The sequence below is a fragment of the Mustela erminea genome, chromosome 4 (genome assembly GCF_009829155.1).
Source record: "Mustela erminea isolate mMusErm1 chromosome 4, mMusErm1.Pri, whole genome shotgun sequence".
Classification (NCBI taxonomy): domain Eukaryota; kingdom Metazoa; phylum Chordata; class Mammalia; order Carnivora; family Mustelidae; genus Mustela; species Mustela erminea.
The window spans coordinates 124,632,998-124,659,855 of NC_045617.1; the positions used below are offsets into that span (position 1 = coordinate 124,632,998).

The 26,858-nt window shown below is 36.0% G+C and overlaps 1 protein-coding gene across 8 annotated transcripts in view; it reads right to left on the bottom strand.

The window, feature by feature from the left end:
- Nucleotides 1-26,858, bottom strand: part of EXOC2 (exocyst complex component 2) — a 276,866-nt gene that overhangs the window by 129,858 nt on the left and 120,150 nt on the right. For all 8 annotated transcript variants that reach the window (XR_004285152.1, XM_032340937.1, XM_032340932.1 and 5 more), the window contains 2 exons: nucleotides 9,924-10,049; nucleotides 359-483 (listed from right to left, as the gene is read on the bottom strand). Coding sequence is in view for 7 of the 8 variants with exons in the window: in XM_032340937.1 (XP_032196828.1) it covers nucleotides 359-483; nucleotides 9,924-10,049 (251 nt within the window). In the remaining variant the exon portion in view is untranslated. The remainder of the gene's footprint in view (nucleotides 1-358; nucleotides 484-9,923; nucleotides 10,050-26,858) is intronic.

The following is a 26,858-nucleotide window of genomic DNA, read 5'->3' on the forward strand; positions in this document are numbered from 1 at the left end:
AATTCTGCCTGACCGTCCATCTACTCAACTCAAATTCCTTCAAATACTTCACATTTTCTTTATTTTTAAACTGAATATCTCATTTAATCTTCATGACCACCTTTTGATATAGATACCCTTATTGTCTTTTTACAGTTGAGGATACTAAGTCCCAGAACAATGAAGTAACTTGTTTAAGATCATACAGCTATGAAGTGTTAGAGCTTTATAGAGCTTTTAATTAATCTTAATATATTTGACAATAATTAACAGGCTTTGTGCCTCCTAAGTTTTAAAAAAGCCACTTCAAAATCTAAAACTTTTAAGACTAGGTTACACAATGAGTTAGCTATATCTACAGTCAAATTTATATACATACCTCACTGAAAAGGCTTCCATTAACATATGAAATCCAGAGTTTCCAGAAGTTAGGCAGCTGACTTAAAACAAGCTTGGTCAACTTTTCAACAAATGCCACCCGGTGAGGAGTTTTGTATCTCCATGCTAAGGGGGGAATAATACTATGAATATATTTTGAATTAAGAATAAAAATCGGTTTGAACATATTAATGCCCCCCCACCTAAAAAGGTCCCACCTTGTCCCACTTTGGCTGTAGAGCTTTAATTTGGTGATAGACCAAATATTTCCTTTTCCACATTGCATTACCAAAGCCTCCCCAGCACAGCTAATAAACTTTAAGAATACACAGAGAATACCATGCTGTTCTCAAAGGTGCATGGCAGGTGGGGGAGTGGCAGACTAGTCAGGACGACACAGCAGGAGAAGTAAGGAGGATCCTTTGGGTTTTCAACCTTGTCTTCAAGATATTCTACTTCTCTTCAAAAGTCATGTTTCCAAACAGCAAATTCATGTTTTCAAACAAAAGGCAAAGACAGGGCAAGGCCAATTAGCCTTAAATTGGAGGTAAATATCAACCAGTTAGAAATGTCACTATAAATGCAGTGAAAGTTCAATAGTGAACCAAATTATCATAAATGAACTTATTCAAATATAATCATATAACAAATAACTCTTCCCATAACAAAGAAATTTAAGAAAAAATAAAACTATTGAAGCCTCTTGGATTACATATCATTTAATGCAGTTATTGTAAAATGGGAAATAGCTCTTAAAGATTTTTTATGGAAATAAATTCACAGGAATAAAAGCAAATTAGTAATTCAGTGAGTGTTAATCACTTCCAGTTTCTTCTCTCTTTTTTTTTTTAAATTTTTTATTTTTTATAAACATATATTTTTATCCCCAGGGGTACAGGTCTGTGAATCACCAGGTTTACACACTTCACAGCACTCACCAAAGCACATACACTCCCCAGTGTCCATAATCCCACCCCCTTCTCCCAAACCCCCTCCCCCCAGCAACCCTCAGTTTGTTTTGTGAGATTAAGAGTCACTTATGGTTTGTCTCCCTCCCAATCCCATCTTGTTTCATTTATTCTTCTCCTACCCACTTAAGACCCCATGTTGCATCACCACTTCCTCATATCAGGGAGATCATATGATAGTTCTCTTTCTCTGCTTGACTTATTTCGCTAAGCATGATACGCTCTAGTTCCATCCATGTTGTCACAAATGGTAAGATTTCATTTCTTTTGATGGCTGCATAGTATTCCATTGTGTATATATACCACAACTTCTTGATTCATTCATCTGTTGATGGACATCTAGGTTCTTTCCATAGTTTGGCTATTGTGGACATTGCTGCTATAAACATTCGGGTGCACGTGCCCCTTTGGATCACTACGTTTGTATCTTTAGGGTAAATACCCAGTAGTGCAATTGCTGGGTCATAGGGCAGTTCTATTTTCAACATTTTGAGGAACCTCCATGCTGTTTTCCAGAGTGGCTGCACCAGCTTGCATTCCCACCAACAGTGTAGGAGGGTTCCCCTTTCTCCGCATCCTCGCCACCATCTGTCATTTCCTGACTTGTTGATTTTAGCCATTCTGACTGGTATGAGGTGATATCTCATTGTGGTTTTGATTTGTATTTCCCTGATGCCGAGTGATATGGAGCACTTTTTCATGTGTCTGTTGGCCATCTGGATGTCTTCTTTGCAGAAATGTCTGTTCATGTCCTCTGCCCATTTCTTGATTGGATTATTTGTTCTTTGGGTGTTGAGTTTGCTAAGTTCTTTATAGATTCTGGACACTAGTCCTTTATCTGATATGTCGTTTGCAAATATCTTCTCCCATTCTGTCAGTTGTCTTTTGATTTTGTTAACTGTTTCCTTTGCTGTGCAAAAGCTTTTGATCTTGATGAAATCCCAATAGTTCATTTTTGCCCTTGCTTCCCTTGCCTTTTGCGTTGTTCCTAGGAAGATGTTGCTGCGGTTGAGGTCAAAGAGGTTGCTGCCTGTATTCTCCTCAAGGATTTTGATGGATTCCTTTCGCACATTGAGGTCCTTCATCCATTTTGAGTCTATTTTTGTTTGTGGTGTAAGGAAATGGTCCAATTTCATTTTTCTGCATGTGGCTGTCCAATTTTCCCAGCACCATTTATTGAAGAGGCTGTCTTTTTTCCATTGGACAGTCTTTCCTGCTTTGTCGAAGATTAGTTGACTGTAGAGTTGAGGGTCTATTTCTGGGCTCTCTATTCTGTTCCATTGATCTATGTGTCTGTTTTTGTGCCAGTACCATGCTGTCTTGATGATGACAGCTTTGTAATAGAGCTGGAAGTCCGGAATTTTGATGCCACCAACGTTGGCTTTCTTTTTCAAGATCCCTTTGGCTATTCGAGGTCTTTTCTGGTTCCATATAAATTTTAGAATTATTTGTTCCATTTCTTTGAAAAAGATGGATGGTACTTTGATAGGAATTGCATTAAATGTGTAGATTGCTTTAGGTAGCATAGACATTTTCACAATATTTATTCTTCCAATCCAGGAGCATGGAACATTTTTCCATGTCTTCCTCAATTTCTTTCATGAGTACTTTATAGTTTTCTGAGTATAGATTCTGTGCCTCTTTGGTTAGGTTTATTCCTAGGTATCTTATGGTTTTGGGTGCAATTGTAAATGGGATGGACTCCTTAATTTCTCTTTCTTCTGTCTTGCTGTTGGTGTAGAGAAATGCAACTGATTTCTGTGCATTGATTTTATATCCTGACACTTTACTGAATTCCTGTATAAGTTCTAGCAGTTTTGGAGTGGAGTCTTTTGGGTTTTCCACATATAGTATCATGTCATCTGCAAGGAGTGATAGTTTGACTTCTTCTTTGCCAATTTGGATGCCTTTAATTTCCTTTTGTTGTCTGATTGCTGAGGCTAGGACCTCTAGTACTATGTTGAATAGCAGTGGTGATAATGGACATCCCTGCCATGTTCCTGACCTTAGCGGAAAAGCTTTCAGTTTTTCTCCATTGAGAATGATATTTGCGGTGGGTTTTTCATAGATGGCTTTGATGATATTGAGGTATGTGCCCTCTATCCCTACACTTTGAAGAGTTTTGATCAGGAAGGGATGCTGTACTTTGTCAAATGCTTTTTCAGCATCTATTGAGAGTATCTCTTCTCTTTTTCTTATCACATTCTTTCCTGTTTCCTCCTTCCTCCATGCCCTGCTTCCCCGCCCTGCTGTTCTGCTTCATAGCCTCTAGCAGGAGCAGGGCAGAGGCATTCCTACTGTCTAATTCACAGCAATGATCAGGAGAACTGGGGTCAACTTCCAACTTCTATTCAGCAACTTCAAAGACAGTTCAGATAAGGGAACTTCCATTAATTCCTTCATCAACTATCAGCTTCCTTTCAAAATACTCAAGCAAAATACTCAAGCAAAAAGTTCTGTTGCAAAAATTATTATTATTTTATAATAACAATTATTATTGTTATTCTAGGAAGGGTGGATTTTATTTATTTTTAAATGTTTCATAATAACCTAAAAAGACAACATATGGTTAGAAAAGACAATTTAAAAGATATATAGAACAAAGTCTGTCTCCCACCTACATTCCCTTCCCCATTTGCCTACTTCCCAGGTACTGCCCTAAGAAACTGCTAGTAGCTGCTTGTGATTCTTTCTAACATGTCTTTTAAATACACAAGCAAATATAAATACATATTCTCTCCCGTTCCAACTGTTCTTTCACACAAATGAAAGCATATTAAACACACCCTTTTGACTCTTGGCCATTTTCATTTAATAATGGATCCTGGAGTTTTTCCCTATCTGTACATAAAATGTTTCTTTTTTTCCCCCAAAGTTACACAGTACAATTGACCCTTGAACAACACAGAGGTTAGAACACTGACCCCCTGCACAGTCAAAAATACATGAGAGATATCACCTCACACCAGTCAGAATGGCTAAAATCAACAAGTCAGGAAATGACAGATGCTGGCGAGGATGCGGAGAAAGGGGAACCCTCCTACACTGTTGGTGGGAATGCAAGCTGGTGCAGCCACTCTGGAAAACAGCATGGAGGTTCCTCAAAATGTTGAAAATAGAACTGCCCTATGACCCAGCAATTGCACTACTGGGTATTTACCCTAAAGATACAAACGTAGTGATCCAAAGGGGCACGTGCACCCGAATGTTTATAGCAGCAATGTCCACAATAGCCAAACTATGGAAAGAACCTAGATGTCCATCAACAGATGAATGAATCAAGAAGTTGTGGTATATATACACAATGGAATACTATGCAGCCATCAAAAGAAATGAAATCTTACCATTTGCGACAACATGGATGGAACTAGAGCGTATCATGCTTAGCGAAATAAGTCAAGCAGAGAAAGAGAACTATCATATGATCTCCCTGATATGAAGAAGTGGTGATGTAACATGGGGTCTTAAGTGGGTAGGAGAAGAATAAATGAGACAAGATGGGATTGGGAGGGAGACAAACCATAAGTGACTCTTAATCTCACAAAACAAACTGAGGGTTGCTGGGGGGAGGGGGTTTGGGAGAAGGGGGTGGGATTATGGACACTGGGGAGGGTATGTGCTTTGGTGAGTGCTGTGAAGTGTGTAAACCTGGTGATTCACAGACCTGTACCCCGGGGATAAAAACATATATTTATAAAAAATAAAAAATTAAAAAAAAAATACATGAATGATTTCTGATTCCACTAAAACTGAACTACTAATAGCCTACTGTTGACCAAGAAACTTACCAACTATATAATGTGTTAATTAATACATTTTATATATGTATTATGTACTATACTCTTATACTCTTTCTAATTTTTTCAGTATTTCTAGGCTACATGATTCATCTGAGAGTTTTTTCAAATTGTCACAGATCACCAAAAAACTTTCCAATATATTTACTGAACAAAATCTATGTATAAGTAAACCTGCACAGTTCAAACCACCAGTACAGTTCAAGGGTTAACTGTGGTTCATATTTTGTATGTATCATAATTTTTTTAAAAAATCCCTTCATAAAGGACAAGACTGTTTTCAATGTTTTGTAATTAAAATTAGTGCTTCAAAATAAATAAAATAAAGTGCTTTAATCAATAACTCTGTACAACATTTAGCACAGGTACAAGTTATCAGTGTAGAATAAACTCAGAACAAGAATTGCTGAATCCAAGAGTACATGGAGTTGTGATTTTAGTAAGTGTTATTAAATTGACCTCTATGGGGATTCTTTACACACCTACCAGCAACACACATAAACACATAGAAGCTTCCTTATAATCTATAATAACCAATGAACAAACCAAACAGCAAAAATTTCCAAACAGGAAAAATTTGGGGATTTTGCCAACTGGTATCCCACTGCAGCATTACATGGACATTTAAATTTTTATTTTAAGTGAGACTGAGTGCCTACCTTCATATACTTTGTCTATGAGTTGTGGGGAAAAGCTTTAAATTCAGTTGTCACATATGTGAAAGGCATGGTTCTTTGTTAGGGGTACACTATAAACTGTACTTGTCTATTCAGCCAATATTTATTAAGTGTCCACTGTGTGCTAATCCTGTGGCTATACCTTAATGTCTAAGACACTCACCACTAACACTGAATGAAAAGGGCAAGTCTCTGCCTTCACAGAGCCTACGACTGAACAGACAATGAAAGGAGTCCTAAATGATAATGTGACATAAGTCTAATGAGATTGGAGGTATTTTTCTTCTGGAGACAGAGCTAAAGCAGACAAACCAAATACACATAAGCACTATTTTTCAAATGGCATGCAGTACCCTACATAGCATGGGCCACAGTCAAGTGTATTACAGGCCAATGACAAGGTAAGAAATAAGACAAGAAAATCTAAAAACTGAAGCACTGAAAGACCTGCCTCATGTGGCAGCAAGTGGACTCTTACATGACCTCTTCCCCTAAATTAGACTTTCAAAGGTCTGAGCTCCTCTATGCAGCTATATTTACAACTATTTATGTAACTCTATTGTTAGAAACTCATCTAATATCCTTATCTCATATATTCTTTGCAAAGCTTTTTTGCTGGGAAATTAAAATGAAAACACCCTATGGTGAACCAAGTCTGTATTGGATCTGATGCTGGACAAGCACTCTGAGTGGCCTGGCTTATTGCATATCTATGTATTCTACATAGATACATAGATACAGATATTCTACATACATAGACCACTAAGACTCAAAGATCAGTCTGCCATGGGCAATGTGCCCACTCCAAAGAAAGATAAGGAACATTGCCTTTTCACCAATGTAAAGGAAAATTTCATTTCAAAAAAATACAAAATAAGCAAACACATTAAACTCAGCTTCAGTCTTGTTAAATCCATTAATTAGTAAGTATTCCAACTCAAGGGATTTTATGGTAGGAAAAGCAGTTGGACAAATATAAATGAAAATATGACAAAACAATCCCATAAGGCTTCCAAAAAGATTTCTTCAGCTGAATCTTTCTATGACAGAGTAAGTGGTAAAATTTTTTCTAAGTTCACTATAGTACAGAGTGATAATACAGAAGCTAAATAATATTACCAAATAATCATACTGAGGTGGGAGTTCTGTAATTACTTAATGTGTTGACACTTAATCATCAAGGTTCTTGGAAAAAGACAGGTCCCTGTAGCCGCCTGCCCAGAAACAGGAAATAATTTTCAGTTTCATGTTTTATTTGGTCTTTTTATTACTAATGGATTCTATATATATATATATATATATATATATATATATATATATGTAATGAGAGTCCTATTTACCTATTCCTTCTACATCTACTTCAATCAAATTTTGATCATTATCTGAAAATGATCCTGGGTGTTATTTTTGTACTGAATCCAATGTGTCTTAAATAAGTTCCTATATGATATTATCAGTCACAGAATAACTTTGAGTTACTGTCTAAGACTGATGAAAAGAATTTTTTACTATAAGCAATTTTCTTCAATGTTTCAGTTTCAAGTAATAATTTTAAGGAAATTAAACATGGATTTTACTTCTACTCCCAGCTATACTGGAGTAATAAGGATTAGATTCAACCTCCAGTTATAAACAACTAGAAAACTGGGGATGGGGGCAGATAATATAAACTATTTTAGACACTGGACAACAGGCAGCACAGGACTAATTCCCAAGGGAAGGGAAATGTATGGTGAGCCCACAGTTGCCATGGCTTTCAGTCTACAGACAAAACAAAACAAAACAAAAAACTTCCAAAAATCTGCATTAAGAGTACTTCTAAGTCTTTGCTGAGTCCTGCATATATGGAGGGAAACTTCACAAAACCAGGGAAAGAACAACCAGGGTAAACAATTCCCAGAAATAATACAGAGCAGGGAGACCTTATACCTCTGAACAGCCAGAGGGAACAGTCTTTATCAATTACCTGGGCCTTTCAGTACAGACCCAAAAGATCATGCTTGAGTAGTAGGGCTAAAGTATTCCCAGAATGAAGGCTACTCTAGGCCTGCTCTACCAAACCAGCAGAAGCCTTGAATGGCTCAAACTTACTGGTAAGTCTGACTACGGTACTGATAAAACAAAGTCTAGCATTCCTTAAAGGAAGACAACAAAACTCAAACACTCAACATCAAACATTCACATGATAAGTAGGGAAATATGAACCAGAAACCAAGAGAAAAAGATCAATAATAGTAAATGCAGAAATAACAGAGATGACCGAATTAAGCAATAAAGGCAATATTCAAATATTTAAAGGAAAAGGAAAATAATGAGGATGGAAAGGTAACATACATAAAAGAACCAAGTGGAATTTCTAGAGATGAAAAATACAGTATCTGGAATTTTCAGGTTAGACACTGCAGATAAAAGATCAGAAAAGTTGAAGGCATTAGCAATTGACTCTATAATGAAGAATGGAAAAACTGGGGTGAGGGAAAAAGGGGAAACAGAGCCTCAGTGATCTATGAGATAATCTATTGACCTAACATACATGTAATTGGGGGCACCTGGGTGGCTCAGTGGGTTAAAGCCTCTGCCTTCGGCTCAGGTCATGATCTCAGGGTCCTGGGATAGAGCCCTGCATCAGGCTCCCTGCTCAGCGAGGAGCCTGCTTCCCTTCCTCTCTCTCTACCTGCCTTTCTGCCTACTTGTGATCTCTGTCAAATAAAATCTTAAAAAAAAACAAAAACAAAAACAAAACAAAACATGTATTGAAGTCCTGGAAAAAGAAATAGAACAGAAAAACACCTGAGAAAACTATGGCCCCAAATTTTCTAAATTTGATGAAAATTTCCAGAATCTCATAAAATAGATTCAAGAGGTTTGGCAAAACCCAGGCAGGATAAATCTGAACTGTTCAAGATGATATAACTCATTTAAAGTCAAGACTCGTGAATAGTCTCTAATTAGCATGTCAGCTGATGGTAGTAAATTACTTAAGAAGTGAGGTGGAGGGTTTTTAGACCTGATATATTATCCTACTAATTAAAAGAAGGAAGTATTGTTTAAAAACTCAGGTGGGTTTTTAAACTCAGGCACTTCAGAGTCAGACCCTGGAAGCCATATTTGCTTAGAGGGCTATATTTCCTTAGAGGGCTACAATACACTACAGTATACAGAAGCAAGTAATTCTGTTCTTTCACTGTGTATATTAGTTTGATGGGCTTGGTAGGAAATGGGAACAGAACAAGAAGGAACACTGAACCCTCCATTTAGTACAAATGAATCATCTAATTTTAAGCTGTTCCTATGATGGGAATTCATTCATATTTATTAATGAAACCTTAGAAAAAGCCCTACTCCAGGACTTGTAATAACATAAAATACTTTAAAATAAACTTTGGAGGTATTTAATATAAAGTAAGATATTTCTATTACCCAATTTAGATTTCTTTTTTTTTTTTTTTAAGATTTATATTTTTAAGTGATCTCTATACCAAATATGGAGCTTGAACTCACAACCCCAAGATCAGGAGTTGAATGCTCTACCAACTGAGCTATCCAGGCATCCCACCCTATTTGGATTTCTTATATCTGATATTGAGGTTATAAATAACCAGTGACTAGTAAATAAATAACTAAATAACCAGTGACTAATTGGTACCCAAATGCATTATAACCAATGATTTTGTATCTCACACAGGTAAATAAACAATATGTAAATATCAACTTTAGAAAGTTAAGAAATGTAACATATTTATAATTCAAGATGCTTTATTCTTAGGAAAAATGATTAGCAATAAATATATTAACTCTTCTTTCCAAAGCAAATTTTAAAATGCATAAAAGCTATTTCTGTGTAGTGACTATAGAGATTACTTTTGTTACAAATTTCATCTTAAATAAATTCTCACAAAATATTTTCTGTGCCATGTTTTTAAAAAGCCAATCATAGGAAAAATAAAACTAGACTTTAGCGAGTTTTATTCAACAACTATGTATGTTGAATAAACATTCACCTATGAAGGGTGGTAATACTTAGCAGCAGTAATATGACTAAATAGGAAAATTTCCAAGAGAAAAGTGTTTAAAATTGCACAAGTACAAATTTAAAAGACAAAGTAGGGGATAGAGATACTTACTGTCATCTCGACCAGACTGAAAGCTGCTGCCCCTCTTCAGTGACGCCGTCTGACTAAGAGGACCCAACACCAAGGGACGGGTATCATTATCCAGATCCAACATGGGACTGTGAAGGCCTGGAGTACCTAGAAGAGAGGTGACATTCCCATAGATTCCACATATTCTTATTTAGTTGATTTAATGGGCTACTTCTCTGAGTTATTTCTTCTTCACTTGTTCTATTCTTATAAATAAAATATTTACCAAGCAAAATAAAAAAATATTTTCTCTAAGTAGTTTTTAAAAGTCAATCTCACCATGACAGATTCATAGGATTTGATCCATTACTCTGGCTTACTACATAGATATAACAAACTGTGAGAGAAACTTATGTAACATTTTAGAATGAATGTTCAGCAAAACTGGCAGGGGCAAAGGTGGGGGAAGGTCTACAAATCAAAAAATCAGGATGAGAAATCCTTTTTTGAAGAACAACTTGACACTTGGAGTTCTGACTCTCTTTTAATGAAGCAGCCTTAGAGCACAGTCTGACTTTTCCTTAAAATTTAAATCCCCAAAGCGTGCCTGGGTAGCTCAGTTGGTTAAGCCTTCAGCTCAGGTCATGATCCTGGGGTCCTGGGATTCAGCCCTTGTTGGGCTCCCTACTCAGTGGGGAGCCTGCTTCTCCTTTTCCTCCCCACTTGTGCTCTCTCTTGCTATCTCTGTCTGTCTCTCAAACCAATTTAAAAAAAAAATTAAATCCCTAAATCCTAAGATTTCTTTGTTTGGGATGTGGAATTTGATTCCCTCTTTCTACTCCTGATGCCAGCCACCCAATTTGGATCCTTCTCACCTCACCCTGTAAATACTCCAGAAGTCTAACATTTTAACTACTGTCAGTAAACTTTCTTTATTGCCTGGAGTAGTATCACTGAAATAGTGCTTTCTTGATATGAGCATCAAGTCTTCCAGAAAACCCTTAGAAATCCAGTCCAAATTATCCTAAAAAAGAGAAAACATTTTTTTTCTAAAATGGATTTCAAGAATTACTTGTATCTCATGTTGCTGAGTTAGTAAGACTTTGGCTTTATGTGGTAAAATTTGCACTGTCAGTCTGTAGAGGTGCTTCTCACTACCATTCTGAGCTCTTCAGCTGGGCATCCAAAGAGCTTCAAAACAAACAATTCAACAAGAAGAGTATTTGCCATGCATACAACACTTACATATTCTCCCTATGAAAATGTATCTTACATTTTTATGCCTTATTTCCTTTCCTCTCTACCTGAAAGGCCCTACCTACCTGTCCTTCCTCTCCACCCACTTAAACTCTCATCCTTAAAAATGCAACCTGAATTTCAGCTGCTCCATGAAGTCACCTCTTATTATTCCAACTCAGAGTTACCTATCTTCTCTGCCTTCAGATACCAGTGAAAAGTAACATAATTCAATTGATTTGACATTCTGCCTTCTATTGTTCTTTAATAGTCAAGTGTTCCTATCTCCAAATCAAAATACTATCTTCTCAGGTTTAAGAGTTAAATATTATATCTCTGCTCACAATCACTAGGCCTTCTGCAAATAGCTGTCTCAATGTAAACTGAGTGATTAATCCTAAATTACTCAATAAGGACTCTATTCCTTCTTTTATAACTTAATAGAATAATAAAAGCATATAAATTTGTTTTCAAATGCAAAATATAAAACACAACCCTGCCACTGATAATATGTTATTCAATAACACTTAACAAGTATTTATTGAGTACCTCCTATGTGCCAGGAATTGTAAGCCATGAAGATAAGCTGATGAGTAATAGATATGGCTCTGCTCCCAAAGTATTTACTTTCTGGTAGTAGAGGCAGAAAATAAAGCAATAAATAAAATACAGTAAAAACATGCTGTGGAAAACCTGCTTTCAGGAAATCCTTCCTTTCATGAGCCACTTAACATGACAGAGTATGAGCTAACTCCTTGTAGTCTCACAAATTCTACTAAGGTACGGTTTGTAGAAATAGAAATAAAATCATCTGTGGACAGAATTTTTGTTGAAAGAGAATTTTACTGAAGACATACTATGTGCTAAATGCTTCATTTACATTCATTTCTACTTGGGAAAACACTACCTAAGATATGACCTGTGTAATTCCATATTTTAAAACAACAATTTATTTGTTAAAACACAAAATAAATGATATGTGATACAGAGTAAAAAAATACAAACAATGAAGAAATGATATTTTTGTAATTTATTTTTTTCTATATTAAAGGCAAAGTTTGTGTGGAAGCTTTTAATGACTTATGACATTTTCCTTTGCAGTTTATAGAGTTACCACTGCTACTAACTGTAGAATTCAAAATATCAATTTTCTGACATATTTTAAAAGGAAATAAAAGGAGGCAAACTTAGCATCACAATATTTACATAAAAATTATAATATATATAAAATTTTACATTAAAAGATGAAAGAAAAGAATGAAAAGGCTTTAATTTAAAATGTTACAGGGGTGCCTGGGTGGCTCAGTGGGTTAAAATGTTACATGTGGGGTGCTTGGAGGGCTCAGGGGGTAGAGCACCTGACTTTTGATCTTATCGTCAAGCTGCACATTGGGTGTGGCACCTACCATAAAAAGTTACGTTACTCTTGAAGATTTCAGAACTATACATTTTTTTAAAGATTTACTTATTTATTTGAGAGAGAGAAAGAGAGGATGAGTATGGGGAGGGGCAAAGGGAGAAAATCTACAAGCTGACTCCCTACTAAGCATGGAGCCCATGCAGGGCTTGATCTCAGGACTCATGAGATTATAACCTGAGCCAAAACCAAGAACTGGAGAGTCAACCAACTGAGTCACCCAGGTGCCCCCAAAACTATACATTTTTTATTAAGAAGGAAAGCACTCCTGGTTTCCTAAAAATACATTATGTACCATTCCTACAAAAAATATAATTACCATATTTGAATAGATCCTCAGAAAAAGATTTTCTCCAAAACTGATGTGTTTACTGATGAGGGAGCAGGAGGCTGGCTGAGGACAGAGCAAAAGCTGGCGCCTTGCACCCCCTCTTCACCCGCTCCCCTCCATATGTGTAGCATTCCTCAGGCACCCCTGATCGTCATAAAACAAAAGCTGAGGACAGAGCAAAAGCTGGCGCCTTGCACCCCCTCTTCACCCGCTCCCCTCCATATGTGTAGCATTCCTCAGGCACCCCTGACCGCCATAAAACGATAAATAGTTAACTTGCAGGGATCACAATCCTGCAGAACAGGAATCTCCCTTGCTCTACAGATGTCCTAGAGACCTAAACAGGGAGGTTACCTTATCAATAGCACAAATTTCCAGAGGCAAATAACTCTCAGTTCCTGAAGCCCTAATGTCTCCCTCCCCACCATAAACTGGAGGAGGCTGAGGTAGAAGGGAATGTAAATGATAGCAGGATCATAATACCCCACCAAGAATCTCCCAACTATCTTGATGTTAGTGCCTGACCTAAAGACAACAATGATCAAGCCATAAGGGCAAGGCCTCCCCCGGGCACCTTATAGGCCCTCCTTAACATGTGAAAACTCTGTTGAAACCTCCCATCCCTTCCCCTCACCTTCCCCCAACCACAACGTATATAACCTGCCGACCCTCACAACCCGGGGCAGCAGCTCTTCCTGCCCACAGGTCCTGTCCCCGTGCTTTAATAAACCACCATTTTGCACCAAAGATGTCTCAAGAATTCTTTCTTGGTCATCAGCTCTGGACCTCAGCCCACCGAACCTCACCTAGGTTCTAGAACTTCATCATTTACAATGTTAATATAAATGGCTTAATTTTATTTTATTTTATTTTATTTTATTTTTTTTTATTTCCAGCATAACAGTAGTCATTATTTTTGCACCACACCCCGTGCTCCATGCAATCCGTGCCCTCTATAATACCCACCACCTGGTACCCCAACCTCCCACCCCCCGTCCCTTCAAAACCCTCAGATTGTTTTTCAGAGTCCATAGTCTCTCATGGTTCACCTCCCCTTCCAATTTCCCCCAAATCCCTTCTCCACTCTAAGTCCCCATGTCCTCCATGCTATTTGTTATGCTCCACAAATAAGTGAAACCATATGATAATTGACTCTTTTAAATCATTTATAGTAGTTTAAGTAAATCTTGAATTTTGAAACCATGAAAGGATTATCTTCCCTTTTAATAATAGAAACTGTATTAAGAATACGCTTTTCTTCTTTTAGAAACCATGTCATCATTTTCTGTAACATCAGGAAAAGAAAATTTAACATGAACTAATTTCTTAATTGATAGTGTTGAATCCTATCAAGTATAGCACAGCACCAGGGAGCTAAAACAGCATATACACATCCTCAGGACTAACCAGCATCTGGAACACATCTACTAGATGCATTTTTGCAGAGTGACCAGAAGATAGCGCTTCAGCACCGCACACATGCATAAGCCCTGCAAACAGTGGACATTAAACTCAGAAATGAGCTTCTCTAACACATTGCTTTTTTGTTGTTTAAAAAAAAAAAAAAGAAAAAGAAAAAGGTCTTAAGATCAGTTATTTTATAGGGAATTAGGAAGACTTCCTTTGAAGACAGAATTAAAACATTTTTAATCTCAGCTGTTAGAAACTATTTACTATTAAGAGTCCAGAAAAACCCTGAGGACTCATACCCTCCTTTTAAATTTAAATTATATGATGTGGCATTCCTACCCTATAAAATTATTTTAAATATGAAGCTGCTTTGATGATAAGTAAACATTACTATGAAAAGAAAATAGAAAAAGATGAGAAAAACTATTTCTGTAACATCAAATCAATGAAAGGCTTTAAAATATGTCACAAGATATCAGTATATTTCCTCTTGATTGTTTTACCTCACAATATGACAGCAACATCTTTTGATGTGTTTAAGAGAAAATATACATTAAATAAAACATATGGTTATTAAATGGGAATAATTGGGAAATTTCATTTTTTTTAAATTTCTTTTCAGCCTAACAGTATTTATTGTTTTTGCACCACACCCAGTGCTCCATGCAATACATGCCCTCCCAAACAGCCACCACCTGGTTCCCCCAACCTCCCACCCCCCCGCCCTTTCAAAACCCTCAGGTTGTTTTTCAGTGTCCATAGTCTCTCATGGTTCACCTCCCCTTCCAATTTCCCTCAACTCCCTTCTCCTCTCCATCTCCCCATGTCCTCCATGTTATTTGTTATGCTCCACAAATAAGTGAAACCATATGATAATTGGCTCTCTCTGGAAATTTCAGATTATTATGCTCTAACTTATGTGCAACTGAAATTGGTGTTACTTAGTGTGTTTTATCTAACAACCTAAATTATCTGCCCCTTGATATCCAGCTGAGGATGGTATTCAACCGTATATATACAACTTCAGTTTTTTCATTACAATTTTAGCTTTTCCCGGCACATTTTGCAGGTGACAGAGTTTTTGTAAAATTGTATTTGTCTTTGTCTTTCTCAATACTGCATTAGGTTTTGAGAGATCATTTGTTTTCTTGATAGTAAACTTTCTCTAGAAATGAACTATGGACTCTGAGAAACAAACTGAGGGTTTTGGGGGGGGGGGTTTGGTGAGCCTGGTGGTGGGTATTATGGAGGGCACATATTGCGTGGAGCACTGGGTGGTGGTGCATAAACAATGAATTTTGGAACACTGAAGAAAAATAAAATTTAATTTAAAAAAAATAAAAGATTATTTTCGGAGGGCACCTGGGTGGCTCAGTGGGTTAAGCCTCTGCCTTTGGCTCAGGTCATGATCTCAGGGTCCTGGGATCGAGCCCCTCACCAGGCTCTCTGCTTGACAGGGAGCCGGCTTCCTCCTCTCTCTCTCTGCCTGCTTCTCTACCTACTTGTGATCTCACTCTGTCAAATAAATAAATAAAATCTTAAAAAAAAGATTATTTTCAGAAGATAAAAAAATGAGCTATTCCTATAATTTTTTCTAGATGAAATTATTTTAAAGCCTTTAGATTACAACCTTGATGAAAGGTTGTAACTTTTTGGCTTCATTTATGCTAATACTAACAAATTGTTTGCTATATTTGAAATTGGTACAGGGATTAACCCAAGATTCTCATGGTTATACAACTGGAAGGGGGTTCTGCAGCTGCAGCTAGCTTGACCTGTAAAAATCAGGGCTTGACACAATAAAATTGTAGAGTCTTTTTTGGGTATAAAACAGTGATTCTATGGTATGAAGTCTGAATGAGAAACTTTAAATCACCACTGAGAACAAAATGGAAAATATGTTTATTTTGCTCACTATTCTTACAATTTAGAACACTGATAAGTGGTGTTATCAAAAAAGTCTGCCCCTACACAGTAAGCCAATATCAAAACTAAGCCTTAAATATAAATTATATAAAGAATATAATAAAGACAACAAAAACGTAACAGTGAAAACTTCATCAGAATTTCAAAATACTTGTTATTGTGGACCTTACAGCTTGGCTATTTTAACAACACTAAGCAGGGTAACCAATAAATACACTCAAATGAATAAATGCTTATGAGATCAAAATTATTTGGCTATAGACAGTCAAAGATATCTGGGGAATAATTACAAGGTAATGATTACTTTGGTAAAAAAAGTCCATATAGGAACACATCCCACAGCATGAGAACCATCACTACAGTACTTCTAATTCTAAAAATACTATGTGGTGTTTGTAGGAAAAGTGATACAAATAAAATTCTAGAACTAAAACGATGTCTTCTAAATTCTACAAACTAGTGTCTGAGTTAACGATTTTACTAGTATTTCATAAGAAAAAATATATAGTTTTCTACAGATGCCTAGAAGAAGCACCTTGGGGGGGGGGGGGGCCTTCAAACACTTAAAATTAAAAAAAATAATAATAATGACTAAGCTTCTTAATTACTGACAAATAAGAATCCATGTTTTGTTTCTCCAACTAAAGCTTCTGTAACATGCTACCAGCATTCTCAAAAGGATCTCTTCTTCTAATTATGAGGATGTAAGAGAAACTTAACGATTGTAAACAAACATAAAATTTAAAAAAAACAACAACATTTCTGGCACATTCTAAACAGAACAGAAAGTTTGTTTTAATTAAGAGAAAACTTACTTTCAAAAGTTGCTGAAGTTACCTTCTATAGAACATCAATAAAACCATCCTAGGAACTTCACTAAAAGAATAAAAGCTGCAGTGTAGAAATAATCAAAATTTTAAAATGTTTTACTTTTCTAAAAGAAAATAAACTATCAATCTTTCACAATTTGCTCTTAACAAATTAAATGCTTGCTAATTTTTTTCCAACTGTGAGATTTCTATTAAATAAAAAATCTTTATGTTAAAAAAAAAAAAAAAAAGCTTTATGTTAACCAATGGATCTGAAGAGATCTTCCCCAAAGGTCACAAATTTAACAGTTTACATTAAAACACTGATTCCTACAAAAACAAAACAAAAGCTGATAATGAATTTTAGACTTTATAAAAAATGCTTATTATACCTAGCACTCCATAAGACTTCCAGGGTGCCTTATTATGTATCAGTCAAATCCATTTAACTCAAGCCCTGCAAGTTTTCCCTATTTTAAATGCAAAGAGTAGTCAATATTTGTTTAACAAACTCTACAACATAAAGGGCAGAGGAGACCTGTCTTAAGGGAAGCCTGCAGATGTGGAACTAGGTGAATAAGTTTACTATATTTTCTCATCCTTCGTGCCTCTTGCAGCAAGTTTTCTCACAGTCTACAATAGTGTAGAGAACACTGATCTATAGCCCCCGGACTCTCAGAAGGGCCAGAAGGGCGGCCGACTTCCTTACCGCCCTTAAACACCTTTGAACACATTTTCCTGCGCACAGCGGGCCCTTGTCCTGAGCTGCTGCCCGACCACCCACTGTTGCTTGTTGACCAAACACATGGGGCCAGGAGTCTCCACAGACACAGGCAGGATGGGATTCCTTTCAAGCACTCCACACAGGAGAATTTCAATGCCAAAGCTGGGGGGTGGGGCAGACATATCAAGACAGAATTACAAATTCCTCACAAATTAGACCTGCGTCAACAGATAAAAATGTTCTTTTTGATCTAATTATTCTCTCTATATTTAAAGTTCCTACAGGAGCATTTCCTCAATTTAAAGAGGATCTTTTAACCTAAATTAAATGAAGGGAGATATATTTAACATGCTCATAGTTTACTTCACTTTTTAGGGTGTCAGAACAGTCATAAGCAGATTCCAGGTAGAAATTCTGGTGTATTTTAACACCATTCAAAACAATAGGTAGAAGAAAAAAATATATTTTAAAAGCAAAACCACAGGTGTGAATTGCAAAGAAGTATTTATTAGCTAACATTGGCTATATAAGCAAGAATCAGATATTTATAATAAGCTGGATAGATGAATACCAAAATAAAATTATTTATGCTTTTATTAAAGTACTATATTCTTTGTAATTATATACAGATCTAAGTAGAGAAAACATGCTTAGAATATATGAGCAATAGAGTTATTATAAAATGACAGAATACAAAATTAAAATATTTGTAATGAATATTTTAAAGTTACCAGTTAATTCTAGCATACAATGTGTGCTTGACATGCATTGTCAAAAATGTTTCTCTCTTAAGGACAGGGGACATGAATTGAATAAGAAATGGCTCCCAGCTCTAAGAAGCCTTCTTCCAGATGTACAGTAAACCAAAACAGTAGAAAAGAACCAGCTGCTAGGATTTAAAAAAAAAAAAAAAAATGGGGGGGATAAAGGCCCTTTTGACTCAAGTCTTATTGGCCTGTCTGATTAACAAAGATAGATCAATCATTCACTGTAAGGTGAATTGAATCTAGTATAAAATAGAAGAAGCAAGAACTTAATCAACTCTTTCCTATGATGTTTAACAGCTATTATTTTACTATACAGATCTACAAATGAATGCTATGTTATTCATTAAGTCCTAGGTCACTGACTTTAAAAACACTACTTAAATTACTAGTATTAATTACTAAACATAATTTTAATTTGGTAGCACAAATTGTTTTTTCAAATTAGATTAAAAACAAATCCACAATCATATAAAACCCTGCTGATCTGCATTCAGGTTAATTAATACTGCCTATACAAACCTAAACTATTTACAAACAACAGTGATGATTTCTAATGGTATGCACTTTAAATCTAATTCATGGCATTCTGAACATCACCTGAGTTTTTTCTCTTTCTGAAAAAAGGGCAAAGGAGAAAGGAAAATCCGACCATCACTTCACTGAAGAGCTGTTTTTAATAGCAGTTATAAACTGATACTTCTACTTCTCACTCTTGATTCTGCTTTCTTCTATACATCCCTTACAGCTTATAAATCTCAAAGCAAGTGAATAAAATCCCATCAGAAGCATTTTATCTTCGAAAGCCAATTAAAAAAAAAATACTCTAGTCACAACAAAAAAACAAAGCTGGGGTTGTGTAATCTACATCAGAAGGGACTTAGGAAGAGCAGGTGGAAATCAAAGCAATTATCTCTTATCTGTAGTTGCTGTAGTTGTGCCTTTCCTTTTTTTCTTTTTAAATAAACTTCTATTATTCTGGATTCTGTTATGATCAACATTCAGGGGAAAAACTATTTTTTAAATCTCCAAAAAATAAATTTCATAAAAGAACATTCCTCAACCTCATTGTAACAACTTCAAAATAAAAATTATAATTTTATTAAAATAATTAATGTAAGTATAACAACACATTTTTACTGTCTTTTTAACCATGAAAGTATTTTTGTAGTTCCATAAAAAATTTGATGAATCTGCTGCTGATTTCCTATAGAGGCTGCAATTTAATCTAGAGTACAGGAAGTTTACTTAATCTTACATTATGAAAATACCAGAATTATATTAACTCCACTAATTAAAAGTGTATACACACACACAAATTATGGACACAAAGAGCATACCTGTATTTTTTAAATATCAAGAAAAAATAGTTTAGTTGCACTATGTAAATTCAGAAATTTGAATATAACTGATAAAATATATTTATCCATGTATTTTATAAGCTTGAGTTGAAAATATAGCCCTTTGTAGCTTACGATCATCAGATAAACAAATGCTTTTATTTAAGCATGTAATTAATAATCTACTCAGTGTGTGAAAAATTAAGAGTAGATATTTAACACAGTGTCTCTATTCTTAATATTTTTTCTGCCTTAATAGGTCCACACAGTGATGATTCAGAATGAACTTTTCTGGTGTTACATATCTCTAAGTTTTCCAAAGAGAACCTGAGCTACATATAAATGTATTTTCTTCTGTTGTGTGACTACTTTATAGAATCTGTTGTTTAAACAATTGCTCCTATTCTAAATGTCTCTTATTGTGCTCATATTCTAAAATGTCCAATTGGGAAGTCCTAATTAAGTATATATCTGAAAGAAGGGAATAATTACTCTATGAGCAGGCTGCTGCCTTTTCCTTTATTAGATATAACCAGTATATATTTTAAGAGTTAAACTCATTTTCAGAACAACAAAAAACACCTTTGAAGGCTACCTTTAAAAATCCTGTTTGAGAATATCAGTAGGGGGCTAACCAAAGGCTTTTCCTGACAGGAAACCCGAAAACTTAGTCTAATTTTGGACTGGTTTCATAGGAATTTTAAGAGACGAATGACACTTCTTATAAGGTGGTAAAAGTTTTCTGTGTGTAACAACTCAGGACATAGGGCTGCTATGAATATAGGGGAACAGCAGCAAAATGGTTAACAAGTCAGGCTGGAAAACAAAACAAAACAAAACAATCAAAGCCTTCCTTTAGTATTTAAACTAGGATGCATTTTTTTTAATGTTAATCTTTATGCCTGCTCTCCCCCCATCCCCCATCTTTGTCTCCTCTTAGAAAAAACAAAAGATCACATTTGGGCTACAGAGGTGGGTCATGGAAGAGTCGTGAGGAATATTTGGGGATAAATGTCAAAGCATGTTTAGGGTACAATGGTCATCTCTTGTTTTGTGCCCCAGTGTTTATAATTCAGAAGGCACCATTCTACTAGCCATATATGTTATTACTATAAAAATTGGAATCCAGAGAAAGATCTAATGCAGTGTTCATAAGAATATCAACCTTACAACCCAGCAGCTGCTAACAAATGCTTTTTATGGAGAAAAAGGTGGCTTTTTAAATGTAGGATTGCGTCTCTGAAAACCTATCACCATCCTTGCTTATGAAATTTTCTCTGAAGACCATAAGACTAAATACAATTAACATTTTTTCCTCAACTTTGTAAAGACTTGGAGACTTTAAAAAAACATTTATATGTTAGATTTCTTGTATAAAAGACCAACCAACTTTACTTAAAAAGACATCAAGAAACCTTTTCCTGTCTGAAATATTTACAATTTATCTATTTAAAACTGTATTTTATTTCACAGTACTGTCTCAATTCTTAACCATTGTTCTGCTGCCTGAGGGTTTATTTAAACAATTACAGTGAGTGTTAAAACTCCTAGTACAGATATTCTAATAGAGGAACTTAATTCATTCTTTAGATTCAGAATGCAACAAGATTTCATTTTGAAAATAGGATCCTGGAGACTCCTGGGTGGCTCAGCTGGTTAAGCATCTACCTTCAGCTCAGGTCATAATCCCAGGGATTGAGTCCTGCATCCCTCTCTGAGCTAAGCAGGGAGCCCGCTTCTCCTTCTCCCTCTGCTGCTCCCCCTGCTTATGGTTTCTCTCTGACAAATAAACATGTTTTTTTTAAAAGCTTTAAAAAAAAGAAAATAGAAACTCAATACACACAAAACAGACAATCATTTTAAAAAAGGACATAAGATATGAACAGACACTTCTCCAATGAAGACATACAAATGGCTATCAGACACATGAAAAAATGTTCATCATCCTTAGCCATCAGGGAGATTCCAATTAAAACCACATTGAGATACCACCTTACACCAGTTAGAGTGGCCAAAATTAGCAAGACAGGAAACAGCATGTGTTGGAGAAGATGTGGAGAAAGGGGAACCCTCTTACACTGTTGGTGGGGATGTAAGTTGGTGCAGCCTCTTTGGAGAACAGTGTGGCGATTCCTCAGGAAATTAAAAATAGAGCTTCCCTATGACCCTGCAATTGCATTCCTGGGTATTTACCCGAAAGATACAGATGTAGTGAAAAGAAGGGCCATCTGTACCCCAATGTTTATAGCAGCAATGGCCACGGTCGCCAAACTGTGGAAAACATGATGCCCTTCAACGGACGAATGGATAAGGAAGATGTGGTCCATATACACTATGGAGTATTATGCCTCCATCAGAAAGGATGAACACCCAACTTTTGTAGCAACATGGACAGGACTGGAAGAGATGATGCTGAGTGAAATAAGTCAAGCAGTCAAATATCATATGGTTTCACTTATTTGTGGAGCATAACAAATAGCATGGAGGACAAGGGGAGATGGAGAGGAGAAGGGAATTGAGGGAAATTGGAAGGGGAGGTGAACCATGAGAGACTATGGACTCTGAAAAACAATCTGAGGGTTTTGAAGGGGCGGGGGGTAGGAGGTTGGGGGAACCAGGTGGTGGGTAATGGAGAGAGCACAGATTGCATGGAGCACTGGGTATGGTGCAAAAATAATGAATACTGTTACGCTGAAAAAATAAAAAATTTTAAAAAAAGAAAAAGAAAGAAAATAGGATCCTAAGACTACCTGAATAAAAACAATGGAACTTCATAATGAAGTGCCTGATGAAATACAGGCACTGTCTTCATCATGTACATCATGTTCAGAAATCCTGTTTCATGAAATATTTGCTCCTAAAATAGAACACAAAGAACCTCACTGGTCCAGAGCACAGTCTGGCAGAATGGGGAGAAATCTGAACCATTCACTTCTTCTGCCCCTATTTAGGTCAAGAGAAAGCTGGGTTATCACTCTCTGGATACCTTCTTCACATGCACAATAGGTCTAAAGGCATCAATTGAACTAGACCATATCCCAGGTTTTTTCCCCATTTCTCAAATGAGATAACTATAAGAAGATATCCAATAAAAATCCAAATGATATTTAGAAGACCTATCCCATATTACTTTACACTTATAGTATATATCGGCACTCAAATATCAGCTGAGAGTCCATCATGAACAACCAGCTTATTTCCATCAAACTTTTAATTAAAACAAATATTCTATATAAATATATCCACACATACACATACCTATACTATATATGATTACATTACCTGTGTAAATGTAGCAAGTGTATATTAAAGAGCTAACATGTGTCCAATGACCTGTATACATAGGCATTAATGAAAACAACCTGAAGAGTAACTAAGTGCAAACTGGCTACATTGGGCCATAGTTTACTAGTGGCTAATTTTTCCATTAGAGGAAACATGCTCAGTTCAATCTATATTCAAGCCACATTTCATGTCATTTGCCCCTGTACTGAGTATAAGTTAAAAAGCCTTGGTATCAATGCACTTAGAAAGATTCTTGGATATGATAAACAGTTCCTGAATTCTGAAAAATAACCATTTGATATTAAGAACTTATTAATAACTTTTTAGGTAATGATAATGACATTTTGGTTACAGTCTTTAAAAAGCATTTTTATCTCTAAAAATTATATATTGAAATAATTATAAAATAATGTGACCTGCTTCAAAAGTAATTCAGGGTGAGGGAAGGTAAGAAGCAGGTAAGGGTACAAATAAAATCAGATGAGCTATAACTGATAACAATTGAAACTAGATTAAGTACATGGGAGGTTATCTTATCATATTTATTTGGAATTCTTCAAAATAAAATCATAAAAACTCATCCCGATATGAGCTCAAAGAACACACCAATTTTCCAATTAAAAGGCTCTCTCTGTTTGGATTATCTATGCTGTTTATATTAGTATTTGCTGAAAATAAAAAAAAGGATGTTCTTCTGAATGTTGAAAAAAAATAAAAATAATCTATGAATATGTAACTAATATATTCAGGAAATTTACATAGTACTGTTATGAAACCTGCAGATTAAATTCAAAGAGCTGTTAATTGTTATGTTTTTATTCCTAATCAAAAAGACCAACTTATAAAAATAAGTAAAGCTCATCACTAAAAAATATATTCTTTTCATGATTTCTTAAGTGATGAGCAAGTTCTGCAACAAACGTGGCCAGTAAATTAAAAAGATAGGGCTCCAATTACACATAAACTATCAATTTATTTTTAATCAATTTATTTTCAGACATACTCATTTTAAATAGTTTTGGATGATTACATATAGCAATATATAACATCAAGATGGCAGGGAAGGAATCATTCAGGTAAAAGCATGTGTCCATTTATCTTCAAGAAAGATTCATACCTTTGGCAATGGAATATTGGTTATCAGATATTTCTGTTATGGATGTGACTATAAGATATATGAAATTTCATGGTACTTTTCCAATTTCAAATAGTTTATATGTTGTCTTCATAAATTATACATATCCCAAAAATTCAAATATTTTCATAACCAAACTATATGGTCAGATTGTCTCTTCTTAACCTAAGTAGGAAGATCTTTGTTAGACCAATTGTCTTCTTTGTATCTGGAGAATATCATTACCATACTTATTAACCTACTTTGTGAAGTGAGGAATAGGGTGACGTTTACTGAGCACCTTCTCGGAATCTGGGCTACTTCATGCCTCTTTATCTGGATAACTGATATTTATCATTTAGGTTCAATGGAAATACCACTTCTTATAGAAAACTTCCTTGGACCTCCCCCTAAATAGACTGGAGTAGAATTCTTTATGCTCTACTTCATGGTACTTTTTTAAATATACCTATGTAACTCTTAAAATTAATGTCCTCCCCAATAGATTACAAGCTCTAAGAGGTCACAGATCATGTCTGTCCTGCTGACCACTGTACTTCCAGTCCCTAGCACAGCATGTAGTGCCCAGATTATGAGTCCAGACTGCTCCTAGATCACCTGAAGCTTTAGCAAATACTGATGCCTGGACCTAGACATTCTAAAACGATCAGTAGGCATAAAGTGAAGGCCAGGAATTGACAGTCTTTAAAAACACCCAGGGGATTCTGATGGGTGGTTAAGGTTGGGAATCCTGGCTAATAATGAACACTCAATAAACAAATATGTAAGGCCCTCTAAATATCCCTAAAGACTACAGACTATGTATGTCATTTGAGGTCATTTTCACCTGCTAAAACTATAAAATAATTAATGACATTAACAGGAATTTTGATGTAGCATGAATAAAGAGATTTTGGATTTTCCTGAATATCAAGACTAGGAAAAAACAAAATCACAGCTGGAAAGTCCTCAAAACCAAGCCAGGTAATTCAAGACAAAACTATGTTATAAATAAATAATGGTAACCTCTCCATTGTACTCCCTTCTGTTCCAGGATTGTTCTTATGTTGCCTCACTTATTCCTCCTGGAAACTTTGTCTTGTAAGTATTTCTTATTTTATATATTCTATTTGACATCTCATGGCACTGAAACTGTACTTACCGAGGTCACCAACAATAGCCTCTGTGCTAAATCTAAAGGACATCTATTCATCTTATTCATCTTAAAACACTTGCTGATCACTCTTCTCCTCTGTGGTTTTGTGACATTATAACCCCTGTTTTCCCCTTAGCCCAGCAGACCAATACTTCTTCGTCTCTTGTAGGCTTCCCTTCTCTTAGGCCTGTAAATATCATTCCCCAGGATTCTGTACTAAATTTTTTCCTTTTTTCATCTTCTTGGGTGAATGCATCAACTCCCAGGGACCATCTACACACAAATCACATCCAAATCTCCTGCTCTTTAAATCCAAAGTACCTATAGGGTATCTTCCCTTGCATGCCAGACAATGCCTAATCAATCTGTCCAAACAAAAGGAAAAAAATGTTTTTCTCTGCTAGCCTCCCTAACTCAATGGTGCCATCATCATAACTAGTTGCTGAGGTCAGGTATCTGGAAATCCCCTCTTCCCCTTAATCCCCTCTTCCTTCTTTAATCACCAAGTACTATCAACTCCAATTTCTGAATAGCTCTTCAATCTGTCTCTTTCTCCACATCTTCCACCTCATGGGAGGAGATATGTCTGAATCACCATAGCAGCCTCTTAACCAGCTGTACTGTTCCAGTCTTGCTCCCCCCCAGAGCTGTCTCTTAAAATAAGTCTCAATGGGTCTTTCCTCCACTTCATATCCTTAATGGTCACCCCAATGTCCTCTGGATCAAGTCCAAAGCCCTTGAAAGGGCTAACAAAGTCCACACAAGACCTGACACCACCTAACTCTAGCCTCCACTCTTGCCATTTTGTGCACTAAACTCCAGCCACAGAGAATTCAGGGGACATCTCTTGCTTTAGGTCTTGTGGACGTTCTATTTTCTCTTCCTGCAATGGTCTTTACCTCTTTCCTTTTCCCCTCCTCTATTTCAACTGGCCAATACAGATATTCTTCAGATCTTGGAATGTCACTTCTGTGGCCTCAAAACTCTGAATTGGATGCTGTTCCTAAGTGTTCCAAGGTAGGAAGAACTTCTCAGGCTTAGAAAGTAACACTGTATTCTACTAGTCCATTCTACTTTTCTTGTCTATCTCCTCCCCACATCCCCCCACCCCTGGCTATTTTATAAGTATTGAGTGAGCCAGGCCCATCTGCCAGACTAACTACTGAATCCTTAGCATCCAATAGTGGCCAACACACAGCACAGCAGACACTGAATACATTCAGTATCTGTGGGATGATAGAATTTTACAAAAAGAAGTTGATAAACCTGCATGTGAATGCACCTGCAACTTCTTCCTTTAAACTTATTTCACAGCCTTTGCAAAGGTTGTTTCCTTTTTCAGACTAAAATCATCCCAGCAGGCTACTTCTCATTCTTCTAGCTCTTAGTGAACAAGGAGGCTTCTCTGACACCTTCCCAAATGGACCATCTAAAGTATGCTCCTCAGTTTTACTCCTTTAGAATA